The sequence below is a fragment of the Oreochromis aureus genome, linkage group 11 (genome assembly GCF_013358895.1).
Source record: "Oreochromis aureus strain Israel breed Guangdong linkage group 11, ZZ_aureus, whole genome shotgun sequence".
NCBI classification, from domain to species: Eukaryota; Metazoa; Chordata; class Actinopteri; order Cichliformes; family Cichlidae; genus Oreochromis; species Oreochromis aureus.
Genome location: NC_052952.1, coordinates 19572186 through 19599332, shown reverse-complemented (window position 1 = coordinate 19599332; position 27147 = coordinate 19572186). Strand labels below are relative to the sequence as shown.

General features: G+C 41.1%; 3 protein-coding genes across 5 annotated transcripts in view; 1 reads left to right on the top strand and 2 right to left on the bottom strand.

The window, feature by feature from the left end:
* Window positions 1-320, bottom strand: part of invs (inversin) — a 36527-nt gene extending 36207 nt beyond the window's left edge. For both annotated transcript variants that reach the window (XM_031754033.2, XM_039619407.1), the window contains exon 1: window positions 159-320. The gene's annotated coding sequence lies outside the window, so the exon portion shown is untranslated. The remainder of the gene's footprint in view (window positions 1-158) is intronic.
* An 82-nt stretch (window positions 321-402) lies between these two features.
* Window positions 403-12549, top strand: erp44 (endoplasmic reticulum protein 44). Its single transcript, XM_031753981.2, has 11 exons — window positions 403-564; window positions 5746-5818; window positions 6416-6455; window positions 6640-6755; window positions 7466-7650; window positions 7741-7856; window positions 7945-8119; window positions 8379-8490; window positions 8764-8905; window positions 10195-10297; window positions 10391-12549. Exons 1-11 carry the CDS (start codon window positions 493-495, stop codon window positions 10499-10501), a joined length of 1245 nt encoding a protein of 414 aa, XP_031609841.1. The 5' UTR covers window positions 403-492; the 3' UTR covers window positions 10502-12549.
* Window positions 12550-12610: 61 nt separating this feature from the next.
* On the bottom strand, window positions 12611-25627 carry stx17 (syntaxin 17). 2 transcript variants are annotated; one of them, XM_039620072.1, is made up of 9 exons: window positions 25450-25627; window positions 25090-25213; window positions 24925-25000; window positions 23160-23368; window positions 22995-23060; window positions 18299-18625; window positions 17451-17501; window positions 15571-15657; window positions 12611-13479 (listed from the first exon to the last, which is right to left on the bottom strand). In XM_039620072.1, the coding sequence occupies exons 4-9, from the start codon at window positions 23280-23282 to the stop codon at window positions 13210-13212; spliced, it is 924 nt and encodes a 307-aa protein (XP_039476006.1). In that variant the 5' UTR covers window positions 23283-23368; window positions 24925-25000; window positions 25090-25213; window positions 25450-25627; the 3' UTR covers window positions 12611-13209. The 2 variants fall into 2 exon arrangements, with proteins under 2 accessions (XP_039476006.1, XP_031609880.1); XM_031754020.2 differs by lacking the exons at window positions 24925-25000; window positions 25090-25213 and having other exon boundaries at window positions 25450-25626.
* Window positions 25628-27147: the final 1520 nt, after the last annotated feature.

Sequence of the window (27147 nt, the reverse complement as noted above, 5' to 3'; positions counted from 1 at the left end):
AACTCCATCGTGTTCAGAGAAATCAGTTATTCATAATCGCACTGAAAAAGTCTAGAGAAAAAACAGTGTGTGACAATGGATCCGCTCAGTAAAACACTCGTGCCATAGCATTTTAACAAAGTGCTCCATCCACTTCTCTTCGTCGTCGTCATATTTACCGTTTGGTTTTCTTTCGGCGAGGATGAAAATCTTTGAAAAGTTTTCTTCCAAGACGTCCCGTTGAATCACCACTGTCTGTGTTGACAAAACACTACAACTCCCGTTAGTATCGTAAAACAACAAATCGCCATAATTTGAGTTTTCTCTTCATTCAAGTGACCCGCTTGAAGGTACCAGAAAAACTACAGTATCCACAAAGCCTAGCAACTACCAGGAAGTGTCGCTCACGCTTCCGTGGTCACCGTGAGATTGGTTCGCCGTCGGCTTCCTGCTGCAGTGAGAAGAGCGGCGTCGAGACAGACTGGGAAGACTTAACACCACCACCTCCAATAAATGCACCATACAATGAAACTGTTAGCACTACCTCCCTCTGTGGATGTCCGCTTTGTCACGGCTGTACTGCTGGTATGTATTCATATGAAAGCCGTGGACTGTGCACTGTAACCGCAGGCTGTTGGTAGCTTCCATAGCTAAGCTTAGCTAAGTAATTGCCGCTGGTTAGTTAGCTGCTAGCTAAGCGACGAGCCTCTGCTGGCATGGGACGTGGCTTATGAAGTGACTGAGTTGACCAGTATGTACGCTGTTAGTGTTGGAGATGTTTAGCAGGTTCACAGAGGAGGCCTTCTGGCTGTGTTTCCTCCTGCAACCCTCAAAACTAGTCAGGTTATCCGGCTGCAGTGTAGCCGGTAGTGTTAGAACATCGCTGTTAGAACTAGCTGTAATTTACAGTATGTGTTTGAGTTGCAGTAGCTATAATCGTTAAAAGCTGGAGTTTGAGTGCAGGTAACTTTGTTGAGGTGTAGAAGTGCATCAAGCTAGCATTAGGCGCTACCACACATTGACAGCAGTTAGATAACTGATAACTGCTAGCATTGTTAATTTAAGAGATTTATAAAGGTTGGGTTTGCTGCGTTTGACCTTCTTTAATATTTGCTCCTGTAATGATGCTGAAGTTAATGTGGGACTCTTCGTGTTTCTGTATGTGTCTCTGAATGAAGCTCGCCGGTTGGTGAATTCCTCTGTTGTGGCTCATTCTCATTGGCTGACAACCCGGAACTAGCCAGAGAGCAGTCTGGCCTGAAGTGAAAACTTAAAACTTGTGTGCGAGCTTCAGACCAGCGTGATATCTAATATCAATCTGCTGCTGTACCTTCTTTGAGGCAGTCGTTACCTTTTTTGATGGTGTGAGCTGATACTTTGGTACTGCTGTAGTTTAATCGGTCAACAGAGGGATTCATTGAGCTAATTTAAAAGAAATAAAAACATTACAATTTGAATTAAAAACAAACAAACCCAGAAGTACCATGAAAGCTTAGTTACAAATAAGCAATAAATAGATGGAGGCCAAACGGATGAGGTGCTGAGTTGTATGATTCAGACATGTAGCTAAATATTGGATAAATTAACATAATTAAGGAGAACTCCATACAATATAAGGAAATGGGTGTTAATAGTGAGTGATTTCTTTTTTTGGGGAAAGGGAGGGGGGCGTAGGTAATGGAAAACTAGTTCCATACACAAGAAAGTAAAAAACAAATGTGTATATTTTATTTTTTTATTTTTTAATCTGGAAAATATTTCAACAAAGATGATGACATAATGATGTCACAAAGTAAATTACTGACGTGAAGACACAGTTTTGACATTTATCAGTTTAAAGCAAGGTCAGCTTAAATGAAAACGTGAGGTCTTTGAAGTCGGGGAAGACATAAATGTGTCTGAATGAGTCTATGGCGATGACGGGACAGTCAGCTGGAGTTTTCTGGATACTGAGCAGAGGATGGCAGAACTTATTTTAGTCTGCGTGAAGAAAGTGTATTGACCCTAGGGAGGAAATGTCAACATCATTAACGCTTGTGTCACTTATACAAAAAGTACTGTGCCAAATCATATTAAGCCTACAGGAGCTGTTTGGCTATGAAAACCTGTGCCATGAAGCTCACGTTGCTTAGTTTCTGTGCTGATGATGATGCCAGAAGATGTCTTGAGCTCTGCAGGTAGTGATTCAGCAAAACACTGGTGACTTTTGCACACTCTGTGACATTGCTCTGGAGCTTGGCACCCTGTTGTAGCTGAGTTTCTGTGGTTCATAGGCACTATTACTTTGAAATAATGCCATTTACAAGTGATCTTGGAATTTCCAGGAGGGAAGAAATTTCAGTGATCTCTTTAGAACAACCCACTCTTATCAAATGTTTAAAGGAAGCGTGCATGACTAGTTGCCTGAGTTTTATACACCTGTGGCAATGGGACTGATTAAGAGGTGCGGCCCAACACTTTTGTCCACAAGGTGTATTTAGCTTAATATACTTGAGACATGGCTAAAGCATCCAAGGCCTACCCCCCCAAAAAAGTGGGACCAGTGCCACATTTACAACCCCAAGTTTAAAGTAGTTTAAAATCAATTTAATTAACACATATGAACCAAGATGGATGGTGTCCGTGAAGGGATGGCACCTCACCTGATCTGCCTGCCTCTGTGTGGGGAATTGGTGTGATAAATAAGGGCGATTAACAAGAATAGGATAAACACTGAAAAATTGCAGGTCACAACTTCTGAAATGTGAGAAATTGTTTCCATTTTTAAAATTATAAAATTAAAACTATATTGTGTTAGCATTTTTTTTTCATTTAGGCCTGATGAACATGTGATTTAATGATAGAAGAAATTGGTTGTTTGCGGCCCTAATTTTTTTTAGGATAGTGTTTTTTTGCTTGTTTTGTTTTGTTTCTTTAATCATTATTTATTTAAAATAAAAGGCAGTGACGGTTTGTGTGCGAGCAAACGTTAAGGCCACTTGACCTGTGTCACTCTTTACAAGTTTGTCGACTTCCTCAGATCTGGCCGACCTTCACGTATCCTGTTTAAAGAGGATCTTAAGTCAGCAAAGATAACAATAGATAACTAGATGGTGTGTTGTAATGTTACTTTTTGTCTACAGTGGCTGTGGCATGGAGATTAACGAGTAATATCTGATAGCCTTGATGAAATAAGTTGGTAAAAGAGGAAAGTTTTGTCTTCTGTCGTGACATTTGCGTTATTAAAAAAAGGCTCATTTAGTAACAGTTTATTCTAGCTACAGTTTCCTTTTATATTTGCATCTGTGTGTTTGTAGTTCCTCTCGCCATTTTCCACAAAGTAAAAGTAAAATTCCCCGTGTGTCAGTGCTCCTGTACATTTTAAATGCTTTGACATTTATCACAAAGTAATCTAGAAACCCGCAGTGTGTGTGAAGCATACCTCGATTGTACTTGTATCTCAGAAACCTGGTCTCACCTGTTCTGCACCCTGCAGAAGGTGAGACCTGGAATGTCACCGTAATCCGGTTATGCACATGCTGTAGTTCCAACCCGTGTTTTCTTCTAAGCGTTGTCAAATATTTGATGACAAAAGGATTTTTGTACAAAAATGTACAAAATGATTGTTTGTAATGAACACCTTTGAGTGATATATAAAATATTAAGAATTGGCTAATATTTTGAGGGCTCAAGGCAAAGAAAGAAAATTATGACACTTATCTTCACACCTTTAAACCATAAAAATAAAATAAATTTTAAAAAAAAACTAAAAAAGCTGAGTGTTTTGAGGCTTAATCTTGGAAGTGACTCGTATAAAATAAATAAACACAATAAAAACCCATCTCAGTGTAATGGTTTAATGTTCAAAGATCTTTATTACATTTACATTCAACTATTATAGTGCATTTTGGACAGTGTGGACAAAAAAGAAAAAATAGTGCTTTTCCTATATACTGTGTTCCATGTAAACCTTAGTGAATTAACAAAAAATCCAGGGAAAATAAATATTTTACTCAGAAATCCAAGGCCACTTTGAAGCTTGTACTTGATGCCTCCCATTTTCCTAGACATTACACAACAGCGACATGTGATCTCCCCAGTGCACGCGCTCTGTGATGTCTGGTTGCGCTGATTTGTGCCAAGAATAGCTCAGATGATAATCCAGGTAATTCACAGCTAACAAGTGGTCGTAATGTGTCTTCTGCGCTTTACTCCGGGCAGCTCACAAGCATAAACTGACTGGAGAAAAATTTCCTGTAAAAAGGACGAGAGTTACATGAAGTACATATTATGTGCTACCTGTGAGAATGGGCAACTCCAGATGATATCCCAACATAATTCACCCGACATTTTCCAGATTTCATATGTGGAAAAATCTTGAGAGCTCTGCAAACAAAGCAGGGTAAAGGTGGGAGTGTGCACTGTATATTTAGCTCAGTACCAGGAATTGCAGGAAAGAATCCTGGGCAGTCCCAGGAACAAGAAACAATGGAAAGATGACACTCACTCTCAGTTTTCTTGGGACACACTGGGAAAGTTGTTGGTAAAGGAGCCACTGTCATGAAGCTCTACTTTTATCTTTACTTCTACTTGGAGACAATTGGTTGTACAGTCAGCAGAAATCACCAAACACACAGTTATTAATAAACAATAAACACAACATAAAAATGCCACAAAGATTTAAAAATCCAACACTAGGAGAGAGAGAGAGCTGGGAGAGATGAGTTTTTAATTTTTATCCCACATGTTGACATATCGCATCTGGAGCCAGATGGTAGCACCTTGAACATCATAGACGGAGGATGGTCATCAAGGACTGGCTGGTTCTTCTTCAGCAATCATAGGAAAGTCATTCAAGGTCATACCTGCAATTTTATTGCACTTGATCTATTGTGTTACGTACATTGAGAGCAGAGAAGTAACCAGCGCTCAGTTCCTTGTGTGTCTACACATAATTGGTCAATAAAACTGATTCTGACTCTGATCTTCCACTCCGTTTTGTTTTCGTGTTTTATTGTAAGAAGATATTTAAGCTGATTAGTCTTGATCATTTATCGCCACAGGAGAGATGGTTGTAGTCTTAGTTCTGAAATCCACAACCATCCCTTCATTTTCAAATTGACACGTTACGCCTTACTGTGAATTCTCCAACTACAGGGTCATCTCTTGTCATAAAAAAACACAGTTGCTTAGTCATCTGGGAAGTTAAAAACATGGTGCCACACGTATTTGCTTTGGCAGCCATGAGCCAAAAGTACATTTTAGCTGATTGGCTCGGCTCAACCGCTCTCCAAAACGATCCACGTTTTCTGTGTGTGGCCCTAAATTTAACCTGTTGGTTTTCGGCGATCTCAGGTGTAAAATTGTGTGAAGCAGCATCGTGGTGTGCTACGTTTTAAGGAAGGAGTGTTCAACTTATCCTTATTAAGGATGGGAATTGAAAATCAATTCCAGTTGCGCTTCCAGATCACAGAAAACAGCTCCAAAATTATCATTGTGGTTTTTATTTTATTTTATTTTATTTTTTTTGTTTTAAATGACATTTTATCATAAGCTGTACTGATGTGGTTGCAGATCTTTTTGCCCACATAAGTCACTTCATAGCTTTTTTCCTGCTTATTTTCCATGCAGATAATTGATCAGTAAGCAAACTGAGCTATTACATCAATAAAATCTGATCATTGTCCTTCCCTAGTCATAACACATAGATGGAGATGTAGCGGTCTTACTCGGCATGTGTGTTTTAAGTTGTAACTGCTAATCCGTCCCTTCTCTTTGTGTCTGTAGGTGATGGGCCTCTCTACTCCCGGACAGGCAGAAATCATCAGTCTGGACTCGAGCAACATTGACGACGTCCTAAGTAAGACGTCACGCTTTATTCTTCACATTTGTCCTGAAGCAAACATTACATAAAAGGGAAAAATATTTTAGAGAAGGATGATAACATCCTCAAATCTACACGAGTTCAAACAGTCTCTGGTCATTTAAGTATCGACAATAAAGTAAATGATTTATTTATTACATTGGTAGCAAAGGAAGATCTTGATTGTTGGTTTTGCATCTTAAATCTCCTGAGATGTGATACAAGTGTTTTGTTTTTTGTGTCATCTTACTGTCGACACGTTTTGCAGTGTCGCACAGTCACGTCTTTCCCAAAATCTTTAGACGTGTTTACTACAATACTCAGATGACCTGGAAATAAGCAGTTCGCCACTGTTATGGGCGTTGTTTGGTATTCCTCGGCTCATCATTCACTTTTCATTAAGCAGCATTTCATTTTCCTGTGGCTAAATTGTTCTCTAACTGCTTGTTTTGTTTTGTTCCATCAGTCACAGAAAAATGACGGGGTTCACATTTAATTTGGTTTCTTAATTAATTTTACTAGCCGCACATGCTTTCATTAGAGCAAGTAATACATAGAGGCTTACATTTCTTCCCTGTTTGTGTTTCCTTGCAGATAATGCTGGGGTGGCATTAGTGAATTTTTACGCAGACTGGTAAGTGTATTGTTTCTCTCGGTGTCACTGGACCACCTCATTATAATGCCAGTGTTTTGCTAAAGTTCCACATTTTCCTTATTCATTTTTAAAGGATTTTTATGCACTGCCTGTCTGTTGTAATGTAGGAAATTCCTACAGTTAAAGTGCGAATAAAGAAAACACTTTCCTGATCATCCCACAGGTGTAGATTCAGTCAAATGCTCCATCCAATTTTTGAGGAGGCATCTAATATAGTGAGGGAGGAGTTCCCTGATACAAAGCAGGTGGTGTTTGCTCGCGTCGACTGTGACCAGCATTGTGAGTAATACTTATAATTTTCCTTTCTGACACTGACATTTGCTGATGATTTGTTTGTACCAGTATTATGAAAATGGAGCCACTGGTTTGTTTTTGGTGATCTAATACCTCAAACTCTTAACGGCATCATTCTGTATACAGGAAACAGAAAGGCACACACACACACTCACACGCGCGCTCTTATACTTTAACTATACTTGATGCACATATGTACACATAGATGCCCGACACACCAAAGCCACATAAACCACCGGCCTCAGCCTTTTGAGATAAAGCAAATTAAAGGGAATTATTGATGACCTGCAAACTGTTTGAAGGCTAATGACAAAACTGCTGCTTCCTGTGAAGACCGAAGGCTTAGAGACCGCCCGCTGGGAGATTGACACCTGCCACACACACACACACACACACACACACACACACACACACACACACACACACACACACACACACACACACACACACACACACACACACACAGTGTGTGCAGAGAGAATATTTACTCTTGGTGGGGGGGCTGCTTTCATGTGGGAGATCAGAGCTCAGAGCTGACTGAAGGCAGTGTTTTCAGACTGAGGTTTAACTGCTGTCTCCGTCGCTGCGCCGCTCCCCATCCACCCATCCCCATGTGTTTTTACTCTTCTCACTCTTCATCAATTGATTTCTTTCTTTCTTTACTTAACTTCCTCTCCCCCTCTGCCTGAGTGCAGCGGACATAGCTCAGCGCTACCGCATCACTAAGTATCCAACACTGAAGCTGTTCCGCAATGGGATGATGATGAAGAGGGAATACAGGGGTCAGAGGTCAGTGACGGCCATCGCTGACTTCATCCGCCAGCAGCAGGTCGACCCAGTGAAAGAGCTGTCCTCAGTGGAGGAGATTAATTCTGTGGATGTAGGTGGCAGTTTCTGTTAATGTGCAAGTTTCCCCTTTGTATAATTAAATGATACTCATTTTTAACACTTTTTTTTTTTTTGGTAACAGAGGAGCAAGAGAAACATCATTGGTTTCTTTGAAAACAAGGACTCTGACACCTATCGAGCATTTGAGAAAGTTGCCAACATCCTTCGAGATGACTGCACATTCTTGGCCGCCTTCGGGTGAGACACAGACACCAACTAGATCTGCACATTGTCCATCGTTTTAGCTTTCTTTTCATGTTTGTATCCTTAAACTTGACTGTTGTAGTGAGGTGTCTAAGTCCGAGCGCTTCAGTGGAGACAATGTGGTCTACAAACCTGTGGGCGAGGGCATTCCTGACATGGTTTACCTCGGCTCACTCACCAACTTTGACCTGACCTACGCCTGGACCCAGGACAAGTGTGTGCCTCTGGTTAGGGAGATCACCTTTGAAAATGGAGAGGTTTGTTACCTGCTTTTGCTTGTTAAGCCATAGCTGTGTTTGTTTTTTGGTAGTTGCGAGAGAATGTGATTTGGATTTATGTTCGAGTTTTTACCTTGTAGTTTAGCAAAAAATACCTCCACCTCTGCTCCACCGGATGTACGTGTATATATTTACATTAAAACAGGAGGGTTGTTGTGGAGTCGTTGTGGAACCATCTGCTGAGGCCTTAAAAGGTTCACACTCCATCTGTTTTTGACACTGTGTGTGTGTTTTCCAGGAGCTGACTGAAGAAGGAATCCCTTTCCTCATCTTGTTCCATCTTAAAGAAGACACAGAGAGCTTAGAGAAGTTCCAGCATGAAGTGGCTCGCCAGCTCATCAGTGAGAAAGGTGAGTGTGTGCACTCTGTATCTGTAAGGGAAGTCATTTTTCTTTTTACACTATGTTGACAAGTATTGGGCCTCACCTCTTAATCTTTGAATTGAGGTGTTTTCAGTCCCATTGCCTCAGGTTTATAAAGCTGTTTGTGAAAGGCTCTTTCTAAAGAGCTTGCTGAATTTGAGCGTGGTGCTGCAACAGGATGCATTCATTGCAACAACTCAGTAAATTCCTTCCCTCGTAGATATTTCACAATAAGTGGTATTATTGGTTTTCTTCCCCCAGGGTCAATAAACTTCCTTCATGCGGACTGCGATAAGTTCCGCCATCCTCTGCTCCATATCCAGAAAACTCCAGCTGACTGTCCCGTCATCGCCATAGACTCATTCAGACACATGTATGTCTTCCCCGACTTCAAAGACCTCAAGTAAGTACGACCTCACTCTTCCCATATGAGGCAATCTTGTTTTAAATTGCTAAATAAGAAAACTGTTTTCATTTTAATAAATTAATTTGGTTTGTGATATCACCTCATCTTTGTTCAAGTATATCCAAGATTTAAAAAAACAGAATATAGGTTCATTATTGTTTTGTACAATAATAAAAAAGAAAGAAAGGAAAGGCAGCTACAAATGAAACCTGTCCACGACTGGACTTTACTTTGTAATTTACAATTGAATCATTCTCGTGTTCAGTCAGTTTCATAACCAGCATTCTTTTGGATGTTTTGAGGAATTACTGTTGGATACTGATCAGCTAAATTATATAAAATTTACCTGTATTGTTATAATGTTAATTTCATAATGAGACCTTCTCTTCATAAGACAAATTTTGTTACACACACACACACACACACACACCATAATCTTCTGTCCGCTCGACACCAGAGAAATGTCACACCTCCTCAAATCTGTCCTTTATGAATGGGCCAGGACACTGGAGCTAATGTGACATGATTTGGCACGTGCAATAAGTGCTAAACTAATCCAGTCTAATCTAATTTAATCTTATTTATTGTGCCCCCACCATTATGCACCCCCACTCCGTCCCCAATCAGAGTCTGATCAGATAGACAGAAGCCCCGAGGACTGACTAGACCTCCACAGCCTAATTACATCACATCGCCACTACATGTGGCACACGGCTTGTAATTGCATTAGCACAATGTACATTTATTTTTATATATATATATATATATATATATATATAAACACACACATACATATGTGTGTGTGTCCACACTGGGTTACTGGTGACTCGGGACCAGCGCTGCCTGTGTGACATGACAGCAGCTCATGACCTGTCGTTAATAGGGAGACTTTACAGGGCAGCGTAGATATGGATTAATGCTGCTTGATGACATGTCCGCAGGGACTGGTGTCCTCTGCTGCTGCTGCGTCTCATATTAACGTCTAATTCTGACCAGCGCTGTAGTTGAAGCAGTTCTTTTTCCATTGTCGGACATTGTGTGTTGGAATGCATAAATGATCCACCGTATTAAATTTTTCCTTTTACTCTTTAGCTCTTTACCCCCTGAAAGTCCTTTAGGAGTAATCCTTGAAGGTTATGGCAATAAGCCTCCTAAATAAGCGGGGTTTGTGTCAGCTGTATTAGGGATCTATTTATTTATTTATTTTTTTTTTAAGGAACAACTCGTACAAACCTCAAATTGGATAAAAGATGATTGATGTCCAACATATGTTTCTGTTTTTTCAGTGTCCCTGGCAAACTGAGACAGTTTGTTTTGGACCTTCACTCCGGTAAGCTTCACCGAGAGTTCCACCACGGGCCCGACCCCACGGACAGCACGCCTGGACAGGTTAGTCACCGGAGGCAGTGGAGTCACTTTTTTTCAGGGGGGGGGTTCAGGCAAAATTTGACAATTTGTTTCAAATTCAATTTCTTCTCTCAGGAGGAGACAGGCGGAGAAGCAGCCAGCAGTCCTCCAGAGAGCTCATTCCAGAAGCTAGCACCCAGCGAGACACGCTACACCATCCTCAGACGAGACCGCGACGAGCTGTGACCTTAACGGCCTTCCTGTGACTCAATGCCACGCCCCGGGGTCAGGGAGGGGGTTAGGGTTGGGACAGAACAGCAACACCCAACACCCTTACTGAAGAAATAAAAAAAAAAAGAGACGACGACGAGAAAGGAAGAACGGGAGAAGGGGAGTGGAGTCCATGACACAACCATGTTGGGCTAACCTATATTTTCATAACACTTTCACATACAATTTTTATTTTGAATCAAAAAACGAGGGTGGGGTAAAGACGAACAATGTGTGTGTGTGTGGGTAGCGTGGGGGTGGGGCTAAGGGCATTGGGACATCAATAGAAGTGTTTTTACTTTTATTCTTTGGAGGTTGTAAATATGTTTGTGCTACATTGGACTCTCAATGTTGGTCTAAATTAAATGCAGAGTTTTTTTTTTCCTTTATTTTATTCTTTTCCATCACCCTGCATATTTTTTTTTTTTTTTTATGGTTTTTTTGAGGGGAAAAAAGAAAAACAGAACAGATCCCTCACTCACTCTGGTTGTGCGGTTCTTATCTGTGGGTAGTGCAGTTCAGCCTGTCTGATAGGAGATACTCGTTTAGTCTCACTGACCTCATGGCTGCATCTCAATATGACCAACTCAAGTGTAACTAATTTGTATAGCACAAGTTATAACTGTATGCCTGTTTGAAGTAGCTTTATCTCCATATCTTCTACACACACACGCACACACACACACAAAGAAGAAATAGAATATTTGGTAGGGGTAGCATAACTTTAAATCATGGCTTGAAGATAAAGAGACTGAGCTACTCCAGCCTATTGAGATGCACCCCTTCTCTCCCTGGTACGAGTGGTACCATGGTTATTGATTATGATGTCCCTTACTGTGCTTCTAAAATATCCCTGGGGTCTTCTTACATTTTATTTCTTCTTACCGTATTGTGCCGCAGTGGATGTAGTTAGGTTTTTTTTTTTCCTCCCTCTACCACCAATCAAAAGGATGTCATACCAGATTTAATGTTTTGTATAAACGTAGCACAAAACAGCACCAGAAACGCACCATTATCCCTCTCCATGAAGCCTGGTGGTGGCAGCATCATGCTGCGTGGAGGCCCTCTCTGCAGCAGCCGTGCGATCTTAGAGAAGGTCATATGCATGCCGTGAAGAGAAATACTTTACAGAAAACCCTTCAGCTATGTTATTTCTTTTAGAGGAAGAAGAAAAAACAACACACAGGCAAATTAACAGGAACGTGACATTCTCTTTTGTAATTTGATCAACCCCAAAAAAAAAGGTGTGGGAAGCTGTAGTGTCCAGACCTGTGGCAACAATCCACATGAAGCTGGAACTGCTGCTGAATCAGAATGAAGTCATGAAGGATACGAATGCTGGGCAGATCTGTCCACTCCACCCTCTAAAGCATCTGAAGATGCTGAGAAACCTCCTGCAGTCAGAAATTTGCTTACATTTCTAGCCAGAATCCTTTTGTTAGAAATCCACAGACATATATGGTGAAATCTAAAGGGTCAAAGGGCAGGCTGGGTACTTTTCATTGGGATTGTTATGGCAGTGACACCTTGGAGTTCTGTTCCTGGGAGTCAAAAGTAAAGAAACTTTTTTGAAATACTGTACTTTAACATGATGATTGTTGTTGTTTTTTTGCTGTCATCTGTTAAATGTGTCATCGTGCTGGGGGAGAAGAGACTTTCCCAGTGCTAAAGTAAAAAGGCCAAAACATGAGGGGAAAACCCACATGATGAATGGTGGAAATTTAGTCTGCCACTTAAAATGGAGTTCTCTTAAAATTGTTTTTGTGTCTTTATATGTCTACAAGTTTTTGGTACTAGATCCTTGAGATTCCATAGTTGGAGCTCTTGAATACGGGGACCCATTGCTAAGTTTGTACTGCGCATCCTGCCCTTCCCACAGAGGCCAACAGATACCTGCATAATGACATATCAGCCCACATACAGACCAACAGGGGGGAGTGTGATGCCATTTCTTAACCTGTCATCTCAGAAGAGAAGAAGAGTTTAAAAAAAAAAAAAAGTAAATTAAAAACCATTTTACAGGATGCTGTCTGATGCTTTGTCATTTCTGTGGTTCATTCTGTTTATCCAGTGAAGAGACATTAGTGTTAAAAAGAAATGTTTTATTTGGCAGCAGCAGGATAAGATATGGACAGTGGCACTTTTTGTGCATCAATATAATTTATAAAAACAAATTTACACAAAGCTGTTCACATTACTATCTGCATTAAACAACTGTGAGGCATAGCCATCGGTAAACCTGAACACCCTGGAAATGAGCCTAAGCAACATGGATTAACTGTGCTCACATTATTGGTAGGGTCTGACAAAACCGTCTTAAAGTAAATTGATTGAAGTGCTGAACATTGTTTTTAGTAGAGAGTTGTGCTCAATAGTCAAAGCACAAAAAAAAACAAAAAACCCTGTAGTATAAATAACTGGTGCTGTGTTCACAACATAAAATCATTGGTGTATTAAAAAAAAAAAAAACATCCCCACAGAAACACCATTCACCCTGGAACATCAGCGTGTGACTCTTAATTAAGGCCGTCATTACATAATTGTTTTACACAGTGCTTGGTAACAGCGATGTTTAAGGCGAGCACCCGACACTCAGTCTCTGAAGCTCAACACCAGAGGTGTTCATTGGTCAGTCAATACAGGACCGTCAGTGATAGGTCAGTGGAACACCAGGGGCTGATGGGTCATTTGTCCTTCCTCGCCTCTGGTTCATCTGTTGGTGGCGGCGATGGCGGTGGTGATGGTGTTGCCGTCAGCTGTTTCATCTGTAGATCCACTTTGGCTCGGCGGTGCTTCTGGACCATGTTGCCACCAGCAAACCCCAGGGCGCCGCCTCCCAGAGCGGCAGCCACCCCCGCAGCTTTAAAGCCAGCCAGCAGGCCAAGTGGGCCTCCTAATACACCGCCCAGCAGCGCCCCAGCAACCGGCAACACCGCCAACTTGTAGCCAACTGCCTGGAGAGACAGGAAAAAGAGATATGTTCTAGTTTAATTTAACACCGCCACGCACACACACGCGCGCACACACACACACACACACACGTCTTTGGTGGCATTAGCACTTTGTGGCTTCCAGACAGCGATAGAGTTCGGATGCGTCTTTCATGATCACACATCAACTCACAGAAGAAGGGAGAAATTAGAAAAAAATAAATAAACACACAAACAGCCTCGCGTGTGTAAACGTAAACCGTCACTTCCACAGCTGCATCAAAGCGTTTTCATTATCTCCATTTAGGAAAAAAAAAATCAGAGAGATGTGGGCTGTGTGTGTTATTACAGCTGTTATCATCAGAGTGGAAGGTGCTCTTTGCTGATGGCAATTAATGACTGATTCCCTGACCATCCTCACGCGCACACACACGGACACTCACTTGATTAACACTTCACCATTAAATTAATCTAGTTCAAAAGCTGGCATCGCTTGTCCCCACCCCTGTGGCAGTTGAGGGAATGTTAATTTCATCTGAGCTGAGTTAAAAGGACTCTGGGTGCAGGTTGTGGAGGGTGGAGGAAGCGTGGGTGTCGTGTGTGACTATGAGTCTGTGTCTGTGTGTAATGCCGTTTGACCTGATGACAGATTACAAGCTTTCAAACGCGTTAAAACATCTGACGTCCTTCTCATCCGCGTTATCTCTCCACAACCTCCTCTAATGTGCGGCCCACTCCATCTACCTGTGACCTTACAGAGAGGTCAGCTTTCGTTTTGTTTATTTGGGTCAATTTAATTTTAAAGAAACTGCTTAAAAAGAATGCTTTATTGAAAAAAGTTTAAAGGTCAGTGTGTCCTGACTGTTAACAGCACAGGGTTTTTGTCTAATCAGTCTGTATGCACAGAAGCTGATGTAGAGCTCAAATAATTTACAAAGAAGTTTTTGTTTGTTTTTTTACTTGGTTGATTCATAATTTAAAGTCCACTTTAAGGTAGAAAATCTTTATAAAATAATACATTTTGCTTGATTTCTTTTAAAAGATGCTTTTGCTGCTAATCAAATATCCCTGATTGTACTGCTAAAACAGTACAATCAGCCTGGTCTGGGTAATCTAATAACAATTTTCATACATTTTTAAAACATTCATGCACAGACTCATTAGCTAACTGAAGAATTATAAAATTATGAAAACAAGATGCCTGTCAATATTGTTCTCACCCTTTGTTTAAGCTCAGCTACTCTGCAGATTACTGAGTAGTGTTAGCTGTGCTAGAGAGGCTGATATATTACATTTTTTTCTACATCATGATCTCAACAAAAGAAAATTACCCTGACTGTATTTTGGTGCTGGCAGAAAACTCAAAAGCAAGTAGATGGTCCTAAAGGAAAGCAAAAGAGGAAAGCAGATGACAGAGGGCTGTTTTTTTTTTTTTTTTTTTAGTTATGTAAGTATTTACAGGTGTGACTGTGTGTCATCACCATCTCTAAGTGTTTGTAATTACAGTCCAATTACTCCACAGAGAGCTCAAAACAAAGACAAACACGGACGGCTTCTTAGGTTTCTCAAAGTAAATGTAAAGTCAGGAAAATCTGTACCGAAAAGCACGATTGTTCATTTTTGTCATGTGTTGCTGTGCGCGTGTGTGTGCGCGTGTGTGTGCGCGTGTGTGCCATTTGACAAAAACAGGTGATTCATTCTGGGTATTACACACAAAACTTTCGACATTTCAAGTGTGTAATACGTGTGAAGGGCACTGAGTCGTCTGCTGACTTACACTCAGCGCAGAGCAGTGTAAGGGCGTGCTAAGCTAAAGGCAGTGCTGCTCCTGAAAAACTATTAAACAATCATTTAAACCTCTTCTCAATGCTACACACACATGTGCAAACATACGAACACACACACACTGTCTCTTGTCGCCCCTCTTATCCCGCCTCTCTCCATCCCTCTCCTCTCTCTATTTCCTTAATTGCAGCTTTCCTCCGTATTCGAACAGATCAATAGGGACAAACGCTGTGGAATGGCTGGGAGGCAAAGTGCCATCGATCTCCCCATCTCCCAAACACCACACACACACACACATCAGATTATCAGCACACACACATTAATACACACCTTCCCCAGGCTCTTGGTCCCCTCCTCCACGTTGGCAGCGGCTGTGTTGACGTTGTCCTCTATGCTGTCAATCTTCTCCTGCTGGGACTGATGCGCAGGGGTTAGACACACACAACACGTATTAACACACACTCATATGCTAGCAAGCCGATTCACTTACACACACGCGCACACAGACACACACAGACACACGTGTAAGCGCAATTGTTGTGTAGATATTTTTTTACCTATCCAAATTCTGCTCCACAGGACAAGTTAACAAGAGAGGGGTGTGTTTGGAGGCTGCAGGTATATTCAAGGGAGATTTCAGTGAGGGTGGGGGTCATATGGTGTGTGTGTGTGTGTGGCATTGTGTAGATCTCATGAAATATTCAGAGTGGCAGCTGTCTCTCTCCATGTGAGGGTTGGATGGACACAGTGACCAAATAACAACCGGAGCATTTTTCTTCTTCAAAACCTTCTCTCTTTCATTCTCGCTGACCAAAAGTCCGCTTCTCTTATGAATACCCACGTGAAAGCTTCCTGTTAATTTGTGATGGTTTCAAAGATTTTAAACCCGTAACCCTAGACTTAAAGATCGTGTGTTAGTTTTTTCACATTTTCATTTTCTGCACTGTTCGTCTCTCTAGTTTAAAAGCTGCAGTGGCACAGAGAATTAGGATAAAATGAGCGGCAACAACCAATTATTATAATTGCTCTGATTAATCAAAAATAAGCAGATTTGGTTTTTACTAATAATTTAGCCAGTAAAATGTAAAAAAAAAAAAAAGTGAAAAAAAAAAGCTTTAGCTCCTTTTTTAGCTCCATCAAAAGTGCCAAAGCCAAAAACTGTTAATGTAACTCTCCCATTAAAAGTGATCATGACCCACTGATCACTTTTGTTTTAAAAGAAAAATAAATGTTCCAATCCCAGCGCCTGGTGTCCTAAAGATTTTATTGTGCAAAATCCTAATATAACCAGATATTATAAAAGCACTCATAAAAGAAAGAATCTTGACTAGAACATTTATTTGATGTTAACCATGTTCTGACTGTTCATGAGCTTTGGTGAATGTTTAAAAGATCCTCGTAGCTGTTAGTTTATGATATTTAGCACCAGTAATTCCAAAACAATTAGACAGCTCTATTACTACTAATACTGTAATGGGAATTTAGTTAATTTAATGCTGCGTTTCTGCCTCAGTAGAAAGTCCTAAAAGACAGACAGAAACATACAGATAAGCCTGAAGGCGCCCCAACATCGGAACAGACACAAACATGACGCATGTACAGACACAACCACACACTCACACTCACTCAGTATTTCCACTGTGGCTGAGTGCTGGAATATTACTCCCCTAACGGCTCCTTTCACCCTTGAGACACCACAACATGTCTATGCTCTTTCTGCCACACCCCCTCCCCATGCCTCTTTGTGTTTTTTCAGCCTAGCTACATCTTTACTCGCCCCCCCTCTTCACTGTTAATCTCTCCTTCACTCAGCCTCCCTCCATCCCTGAGGATAAGAGTGATAATCTGAGCCGTCTGTTCTCCACCTGCTCCGATGTATCCCTTGTTTCCCCTCCTCTCTCCTCCCCCTGTGAAAACCTGCCCCCCCGCCTTTCTCCCTGCTTCACTCTCACTCATCTGCTTCTCAATCTCTCCTCCGCTGAAGGGCCTCTGGGGCCCCAGCACTACTCCGGAGCTGCTCTGTGTAAGCTTGTCTCAGTGGGGCCTTACCAAGCAACGCAAGCAAGCGCATGCACACAGACACACATAGGTCAAATACACACCACCCACCTCCTGGAGGTGCACAGGCCTCTGTCACATTGTTTTTGTTCACAGGGGTGGCTGTGCACACATGTAGACAAAGAAATGCAGAGCTGAGCGTTTGTACTCACGTGGACGAGGATAGAAAACTCTGTCACCAAACCGCTCAGCTCCTTCAGATCCTGAAAGGGGAAAAAAAATAAATTAAAATGCTGTATTGATTTGTTTGAGGTGCTTATCGTACAGATCTACAGCTACAAAGTGTCCAGACTGTCAGTGCCTGGGATTCATAACTGTTTTAATGAGAGTGACTAATTAGGGTGTGCTATAGATCTAAATGTGTCTGCAGGAACAGCTATCATGGCATACATGTGAAATAAATCATGAATTTGAATTTAGCTGTGTGAGTTTCAAGGTTCTCGTACGATGCTGATAACGACGACATGTCGCCTGTGAAAAAAACCACCTGCTGTGTTACTTTTAACGTTTTTTCCAGGTCAGAGTTCATGAAGCATTCGAAAAAACCCCTCATCCTATGTTTCTCTATCAGCACACTAAAAAGGACCACAGAACACCACCCTTTGTGAGAAGCAGTCAATAGCAGGAACTGTGGATACAGCAACATATGTAAGGCATAGATTTGTTGGTTTGCTATTATTCTATCAGGGCTAAAAAAGAAAAAAAAAGAGATCCAGATTGCAAGACTGAAACAATAAATTGACTTTTTTGTTTGCCAAGAGATCACAGCAAAGAAATAAGTCAAAACATGTAGGATAGTAACACCCCACTATAACCGACAAATGAGGTTTTATTTAGAATCAACGCACAGGCTTGAAGCTCGACATTTGTGAATATTCCCAAGGATACGTTGCAAACTTTTCTATACTAAAAAAATAAAAAAAATAAATAGTGCTTACCTAACAATTGGAACATATCTGACTATGACTGGCAGACTAAAGCTTGTTCCAGACGTGCGTACCTCTTCCAGGTTATCCCAGGACTCAGCTGCTCTCTGATCAGGAGGGATTTCTGGAAGCTGGAGCTGGCTTTGCCTGCCAAATCCTGGTACGTCGTCCGCATTGTCATCAGTGTGGCAGCTACTGAATGCACAGCTGGATGGATGAGTGGCAGGTGGTGGCGTTGGAGCGGGCTGAGGCTCGGGGTTAGAGTGCAAACGGAGGAAGTCCTGTGCGGCGGCTGACGCCCTGTCTCTGACCGGTTTGATGAGCGTTTCCAGAGCATCGGCGTCTTCAGCTCGGACCCGAGCGCAGAGCTTCTCCATCTCTTTCATGTTGGCTCTCAGCTGCTGCAGAGGCGCAGAAGAGGAGAACATTTTTCAGTTTGAATGACAGTGAGTGGCATTTCTGAATGTGAGGGAGAAGGGACACGTGGACGGCCAGAAGGACAAGCAAACCTGTGGTTAAATACAGCTGTCACTGCCAAAACAAAAACATGCAAGAAAAAAAAAAGAAAATGTGACGAGGCAGACGTGGCATAACAAATCCAAAATCTGTTCCAATCTGCATGGAAATAGTAACATCTCAAATCATCTCAAAATCAAACATACATTTTCCCTCTGGCATGCAGACACTCCAGTTATATAGACTGTTTGGATGAGAGTTGTGAAATTTCTTTCTTCCCTCATTTAATGGAACTAGATGGCATTCACTCTGTGTTCAAAGCACAAAACATGATCAAGTGACATTAAAAGAAAAGATTTTTAAAAATCCACAAGCTTGTTCTAAGCAGTTTCATGTAGGAACTACTTTCTTTCTACTGTCTACATCCGCCAACCAATGGAAGCTCACAGCTACCTAACATTATTGCTCAGCCGATGGGGAGTCCTTAATGCTTACATTACATCCTGTCACGCTTTCAAGAGCATGAGCACGTCATCATTGCTAGGTGTGCTGTGATACGTCTGCAGGGTGTAGTTCAGTAAAAATTTTCCGTTTTCAGGCCCGTCTTCTGTGAAAACAGCTTCCAGTTTGGATTTGGGAGACAGACACACTCTCTACTTTTAAGATGATACATACAGATGATTATACAGCATATAGTTAGGGCTGGATCATGTGACCCTGAATCCTCTCTTAATTACATTGATGGGGGCTTCCCATGATGAATGTTTCTGGTTGACGCACATTTTTCACTCATTATGCGTTTACACACCACTATGGTTACTTTTTCCTGTCCTCCCCTTACACCGAACCAGTGGCAACAGATGGCCGCCTCTGCCTGAGACTTCCCACTGTTGCCACAGCACTTGCTCATAGGGGGTCATATGCTAGTTCTCTATATTATTGTAGGGTCTTTACCTTACAATATAAAGCGCCTTGAAGCAACTGTTGTTGTGAGTTGGCGTTATATAATTAAAAGTGAATTGAATTCAATGATTTCTGTGAAGAAACATGCTTCTGATGGGACTTTTAAACTTTTTTTTCCTTTGGTGCTTTGAGCAGGTGCCTTACAGTTCACTATATTCAACTCACAGCTAAAACAATCATATATTCCATCACTGAAACCAATTCTGCCTAAAAACATATAAACCTACAATAGGAAACAAAATGATTTTTACTTTACACATAACATCAGTTGAATTCAGGAGAAAACATAAGTTCTTGTTCATTTAGCCCATTGCTAAATGGGCCAAATGAACAAGAACTTCTTTAGCAATACAACACACATATTCAGTGTGTTGTACTGCCAAAATGATGTGAACTAGAGTACTATGCAAAGGTTTTGAGCCTTCATATTTTACTTCCAAGCAGTCAGACTGTCCTGTTATTTTTTAAAGTCATCTTGAACAATAGTTCACCAGACTTTCTGAAGGTCATTCAAAGGCTGTCTTTGGACATTGGCGGATTTTACTCCGTTTCAGTCGTGTTCTTGCACCTGTTGATTATCATTGATTACCACTCACAATGTGTTAATAGACCTCTCTGCATTGAATCATATTTGTTATTAATCTCTGGCTCTCTTGTATGTCCTCCCTCATCCCAACCAGTCGCGGCAGATGGCCGCCCCTCCCTGAGCCTTGTTCTGCCGGAGGTTTCTTCCTGTTAAAAGGGACGTTTTCCTTCCCACTGTCACCAAAGTGCTTGCTCATAGGGACGTCATATGATTGTTGGGTTTTTCACTTTATGTATTATTGTAGGGTCTACCTTGCAATATAAAGCACCTTGAGGGGACTGTTGTTGTGATTTGGCAATGTATAACTAAAACTGAATTGAATGTTTGTTTCTTAAACCACTTAGCACTCACCAACGAATAATTCAAGCATAACAAGGCCCCAAACTCAAGAGATTAACTAGTGTTGTGTCTACACATCAATTAAATTAACTAATATGTCTGTTAATTGGATAGAAAAACAAACATCACATCACTATCAGTCATGGACTGGCCTCCCCAGAACCCGCACCTCAACCTTATTGAAGCAGTGTGGGATCACCTTAACAGAGAATGGAAGAAAAGGCAGCCAACACCCAAAGAAGAGCTTTGAATGAGAAGAAATCTGACTAAGAGTTCAGGCTATGTTGAAGAACAAAGGTTGTCATACCAAGTATTAAAGTTCAAACATTTTAAGAACTGAAAAAACTCTGATATGTCTCATATTCTGTATTTCTATGTATGCTTTCATGTATTTCAATACATTGTTGCACCCACATTGTTTTTCTAGCAGAATATAAAAGAAGAGTGGTGCAAGCTTTAGATATGAGGCTGAGGAACACAAGAAGTGCCCTGAGGGTGGCAGGAGGATTATATCGCAGCAATCATCCCTCCAGGCAGCAGCATGACCTGGGTTCATGGGGTTAAGGGGGGGGGGGGTCAGAGATCTGCCAATAACACATTCTGCTGATTACATGACATGAATAAAAATACATGCATATCCTTGTTCACAGAAGCAAAAACACACTAAGGTCATGTGCCTTTTAGCCTGCAAATTAACTGACTGTATGTAGTTCAAACACAAACACCACAAATAAAAACAATACAGACTCCGCTCCCCTGTGTTAAAGTGTTTGCAGTAGCTCGTGTGGCAAAAGTGGGGCTACTGAGGTCGGTCTGCAATCTTCTCTTGGGAGTTAGCTTGGTGCTAGGCTAGCTGGAGAGTATGTTATGGTAATGGGAGGGAAACGGGCTGTTTTTCCAGACACATAAAATAAATCAACATAAACATGCAGTGCTAATGATTAAAATAGGAACTCTGAATGACATAAACCAACCTATTTTCCCATCTTTGGACATTAAGCACACAGACAAACATCTAAAGCAGGGCAGACAAACTCCTACTCTGGATTTACACCATGAAGACATGGGAAAGCACTCTGTGTGCACCCCTGAGAGTTCGCCGGGTAATGGTGAGAGGATAGATGTGTGCCTGTTTGGAGTTATTTCACCTTCAGAGACATGGTGGCTTCCAGGCAACAACATCCCCTGAGGCATTTCACACTCACTATGTGAACAAGTACACATGCACGCAGACACAACACAAGAAAGATGGATTCTAGGTTTAGCAGCAGCTCTTTTCTTGTCCTGATTTTTAAAGTAAATTTATATAAATAACGCTGTTTTCTAAAAGTACGTGTGTGTATATGTACACATGCTGTTAATTCCAGCTGAACAGACTACTGGGATTTCCTTGCTATTGATTTGCTCAACAGAGGCATCATCAACATCATGCAGGGTAGCTGGTGACATAGAGAAGGAGACTATAGCTTCAGTCTCAAAAGTGGTTTCTGCTGTTGGATACTTCACTGTCAAAACATCTCCTTCACAACTGTAAAGCAATAAATAAATAAAAAAAATACTGGCGGTGGCCAGCGGTACCCCTCAGCCTCCTAGTAGATACACCGAAGGTATGAATTTCAAAACCCCACGTCCCCTCGTTCTCAAGGTATTGCATTCACAAGATTTTCAGAAAACTTGACCTCTCACCTCCAACCTTAAGATCAAGGTCACCGAGATGCATAGTAGATACACCAATAACATCAATTTGAAAGTCCTACATTGGCTTGTTCTCGAGTTATCACATTCACAAACTTGGGTGTCTGTGTTGCCTGCCTGTCTGCCCAGCAGAGTTATAACAATACTCCATCAACCCTAAGTACAAACTATCTGCTGAGGAAGAGCAAAAGGTGCGTTTGAAAGTAGCTGGACCTTGTGTTGAGTGTTTGTCTCTGCGAAGCTGCTGTTTTTCTGTTGCTCAGTGACTCTTATTCCACACAAATCAGTATTCATTTTATTATACTGGCATGCTTCAAAAGGCATTTGTTTGAGTCAGAGATCATTTCAAACAGGCTTGGCAACGATGACTGACACATGCCTCCCGCACTCAGACGTCACAACACACGCTGCCTGTTTAAACACTGGATAAAGACACCAGTTGCTGCCCTTTTACTCTCTTTACTTGGATCTTCAAACTGGAACAACATGACAGGCACAAATCAGAAACATCAACATGCGATATTTAAGAGGTCATGGGGTGCACATTTTGGCGACAAAAAAATATAATACGCAGAGTCATGCTTGTTCAGGAATTTCAAGAGGCAGTGAGTCACGTCATCCTCTAAACAATCGTCACATTCACTAAACACACACACACACACACACACACACACAAACACACAAACACGCCTCTGCCTTTTCTATTTACTTCACAGGTTATCACTTCATACCTGAACAGTTCTGCTGGCGTTAATATGCTCCTGATGAAGGCGATCCCATTGCTGGGTATGCTGGTACTGTGAAAGTAGAAACTAGCAGTTATTTATCTGAAGGCTGGAAGTAAGAGTTTGAAAGTGAGGTTGTGATCCTGTGTGCAGCCAGATTTGAGCCGTCACCTTCAGTATGTTGTTATGGTGTTTCTGCAGTCTCTCCAGGTCTGTGGGCAGAGCCACTTTAATGAACTTGTGGATCGGTGCCTCCAGGCGCCTCAGTGTCAGCTTGTTGCCTTCCTCTGCCATGTGTCCCGCTGACTGCCCACAGCCAACACTACTGTGTAACTTTGACAAGGCACCTGCTCAGCTTTATCTCGCTGCGCCCACAGATACTGTAAATACCAGCAGAGTATTTTAATATACGAAATTAATAAACTCCGTCTGCATTTAAAACTGTCACCTCAAAAGGCCAGCGTCCGGTGGCATAACCAGACAGTTTGCACAAGGGTGGCCGTGATCAGACCATTACTTACACTGAGGTGTGACAAAAAATCACATTTAACTATCTTATTGTTTTTTTGTTTTTAAACAGGCCAAACTGTTGTACACCAAATAGTTAAGTTTAAGTCATTAACATTTGTTTATGGAAACAGACATGTACAAGCCATTCCCCTCTGTGTATCAAAGTATTCTAGATTCAAATGTGACGCCATCTGACAGATAAAGCCTGGCCCAAATTGGTTCATGCAGACAATGATCCCAAGCACAGCAGCAAATCCACAACAGAACAGCTAAAAATGAAAAGAATCAAGTTGGTGCAAAAGCTCAAAGTTACGACCTCAAACTCATTGAAATAATGTGGTGGAATCTTGGATCTACAAGCTACTGAATCAAAGGGTGTACTTAGTTTTCCACAGGACTGCATAATATGTGTTTACACTGCCAAAATGTTTTTAAGTACAGTAAGTACTATCATTAAAAAAATGTTAGAAACAAAGCAAACAAAAAACAGTGACAGTTACTAGATAAAACTTCAGTTTTTCATGTATGTTAATGTTTAAACTATCATTTGAAGAGATGTATTTGGGCTTTGGTGAGGATAACTAGCCTCACTGAACTTTTTTAATACTCTCTGAAGATGAAATTGGGAAAAAACAGATGTAGTATTAAAAAATACAATTAATTAATCCATGCATTGCAGCTTTGTATTAACACTGTACTGTAGATGTTCATAATAAAACTGATGTGTGTATCATTCAAGCATATACAAGGCACTTAAATCAAGTGATAAACCAATGATATGCCTTCAAAAAACAGAAAACTTAGCAAATAACCAATTTTAAATTATACATTTTAAAATTGGTTAAACATTTTTACTGGCAGCCTGTCACAAAAATACACAATTTGTTCTCGTTTTAGTCTAATCTATGAAGAAAGCCAAAGTTCACACAGTTTGACAGGCATAAAATAGTGTGTTTGTACCAACATGGTGATTCCCAAACAGCTATTAGGTAAGAACTTGGAATATTTCGGCATGGTGAGCAGTGTGTCCTGATAAAGAAATAAAGGAAATCGGGTCCTTTAGTTGAGTCATCAACTGTTCACTGAAGCCTCATTAGAAATGGTCTCAGTGGAAGGATGGCTGTCAAGAAGCCTTTCTTACGGAGCAGAAATGGGGTGAAAAGGCTGAGGTGTGCACAAAAACCAAATTGATTAAAAAAAAAAAAAAAAAAAAAAAATAGTGGAATAGGTGTTATGGACTCATGAATACAAATTTCAAGGGAGACAATCAAGAGTGTCTACATTCATCTGTAAAACACAATGGAGGCTCTGTCATGGTTTGGGGCTTGGGATATCCTCAAAAAAAAAAATCAGAAAGCCATAGGTAATTCATTTTTCAGCAATGACATTAATCCCAAATACACTGCCAGATTCTCTAAAAGCATACCTGAATAGAAAAAGCACAATGGAACCGTCAGTCCTGGATTGTTCTCCCCAGAGGCCCAGATACAAGTGGCTAAAAACTTTTGCAAAGTAATATAACTCTTATTAGCAGTTCTTACCATTAAAAACAAACAAAATCAACAACAACAAAAACACCAGGTTATTTTACTTGTCGTTGTTTTGTTTGTTCCAGCGTTAATGGCAATTAACTTCGGATTGACGTAAACAGTTTGATGACGCCTTCTACTGTTCCCTTCAGTCCATATTTCGAGGACACGTCGCACGAACTGTCCCTGAACAGAAAGTGAAATCACTCAGTTTGGCTAATGACAGCAGACTGGCCCAGCAGGTAACGCTAAATTAACCCATTAGTGTCACTAGCTAACTGCTGAGGACGTTAAGAGCTTTGTGAACGGCAGAAAACTTCCCAGACGGAGTTACTAGCTAATTCAGTAACTTCACCCGGATACAGAGAGCCATCAGCCCGCTGCTGAAAACATAAACTAACAGGGCGCACATCGACACTTACCAGTAAAAACACAACTCGACAAAGTCATTTACACTCGCTAATGACTACTGCGAGCCTCCATGTTATAAAGAAAAACTTAAACGTTCAGAAAACAACTCGCTGCCGCTTCGGACAGCGGGGTTGTTTATAAACAGCTCTCAGTACGTCCGCGAATAGTTTCCGACCACAATCAGCAGCCCCAGAACATAATGTTCCTCATCACTACCCCGTGATGCCTGTCCTGACAGCAAATCAGTAACATGTTTCTAAAATAATACTCCCGCTGACGGTAGTGTTTATTTCCCTCATCGGTCACATTTTATTGCTTCAGGAAAATGACTGTTTATCATCTCTTCTTCATGTAAAGAAAAAAATTAAAAGATTTGCGCACCCAATTTCTTACATTAAAGATTTAGGATGCAGTAGCCACTAGTTCCACCCTGCCCCCCCCCAAAAAAGCCTTATTTATCTGAATAGTGTTATTAGATTTAAAACAATATATTTTATGTTCTTTGTTAAAGATAAACGATGACATAACAGTGAAACTGACCAGTTCAATTAACACAGACATGAACTTTTTGTGGCTACTTAACATTTCTAAGTTGGTTGGGGTTTTGTTCGGGGTGTTTGGACTTCACAGCTTAGTCATTTCAAAGCTGCTGGCCTCAGCCCTGATATGTGGTCATACTGTTTTTTAAAATACACTGTGAAAGTGAAAATGTATGACATTTCAAAAATGTGTCACGGTCCTTTCTTTTTTTTCTTTTTTTCTTTTTTTTCTTTTTTTTTTTTTGCCAGCCAGACATTTAAAATAAAATGAACACGTGCTACAAATAAATAATACAAGTTAGAAATACTAGATTTTTCACACTTGCGCATCTTCCACACAGCTTTTTACCGTGCGTGAAACAGCATCAATCCTGTGGAAGGAAACATTAGATGTGATATTTTTTTTGTCTGTGTTGCGTTTGGAAGAAAGACTGGGGTTCCCCCTCCTCTACTGTGAGATCAGCCAGCGTGAGTGGGTCTATTGCATGTTTCCACTTCTATTCTTCAGCACCTTTTACCTTTGACATTTAGGCCAACCCCCCACACACTCTTCCCTCAGCGGATGCTCCAATGCGAAGGGCCACAGCACACAGTCCCCAGCTACAGGGGATTTCCCCTGGTGCTGTACACATGTTGTTAATGTGTGTGTGTGTGTGTGTGTGTGTGTGTGCGCGCGCGTGTGTGTGTGTGTGTGTGTGTGCGCGTGTGTCTGTGCTCATATGTGTTTGCTTGTGTTTATGCAAGTGTGTCTGTCCACTTTCAGGGGACTCCCAGACTTGCAGACTGAGGGGGAGGAAGGAATAGAGCTGATAGCCTAAATAGCAAATCATCATAAAAAATGTTTCTGTCTCTGTGTTTGTGGAGACAGAGAGAGAGAGAGAGAGAGAGGGAGGGAGGGAGGAGGTGTCTGGGCGTGTGTAAGTAGTACCCTTGATGTGGGCACATCAATCTGTTTACAAAGAAGAAGTCCCTTTATGTAAATCATTCAGGTTTAAGGTGAAGACTTGCTGTGAGGTTATGGTTTCGTCAGGGAAGTCAAACTCATTTAAATCAAGTGGGCTGGACCAGTGAAACTGACCTTTCTGTCAGTTATAATATAAGAAAATGTTATATAAGAAAATTACATGTAATTTCATCAGCAGTTCACAGTTTTTCTACACGATAAAGAAA

Excerpts from the sequence above, each read along its gene's own strand:
- erp44 (XM_031753981.2), top strand. The coding sequence starts at position 493 with ATGCACCATACAATGAAACTGTTAGCACTACCTCCCTCTGTGGATGTC. Across the intron at positions 7,857-7,944 it reads ACATTCTTGGCCGCCTTCGG|TGAGGTGTCTAAGTCCGAGC; the intron begins GTGAGACACAGA and ends TGACTGTTGTAG. Across the intron at positions 8,120-8,378 it reads TCACCTTTGAAAATGGAGAG|GAGCTGACTGAAGAAGGAAT; the intron begins GTTTGTTACCTG and ends TGTGTTTTCCAG.
- stx17 (XM_039620072.1), bottom strand. The coding sequence starts at position 23,282 with ATGGCAGAGGAAGGCAACAAGCTGACACTGAGGCGCCTGGAGGCACCG. Across the intron at positions 18,626-22,994 it reads ACGCCAGCAGAACTGTTCAG|CAGCTGAGAGCCAACATGAA; the intron begins GTATGAAGTGAT and ends GCGCCTCTGCAG. Across the intron at positions 17,502-18,298 it reads CCTGGGATAACCTGGAAGAG|GATCTGAAGGAGCTGAGCGG; the intron begins GTACGCACGTCT and ends TTCCCCTTTCAG.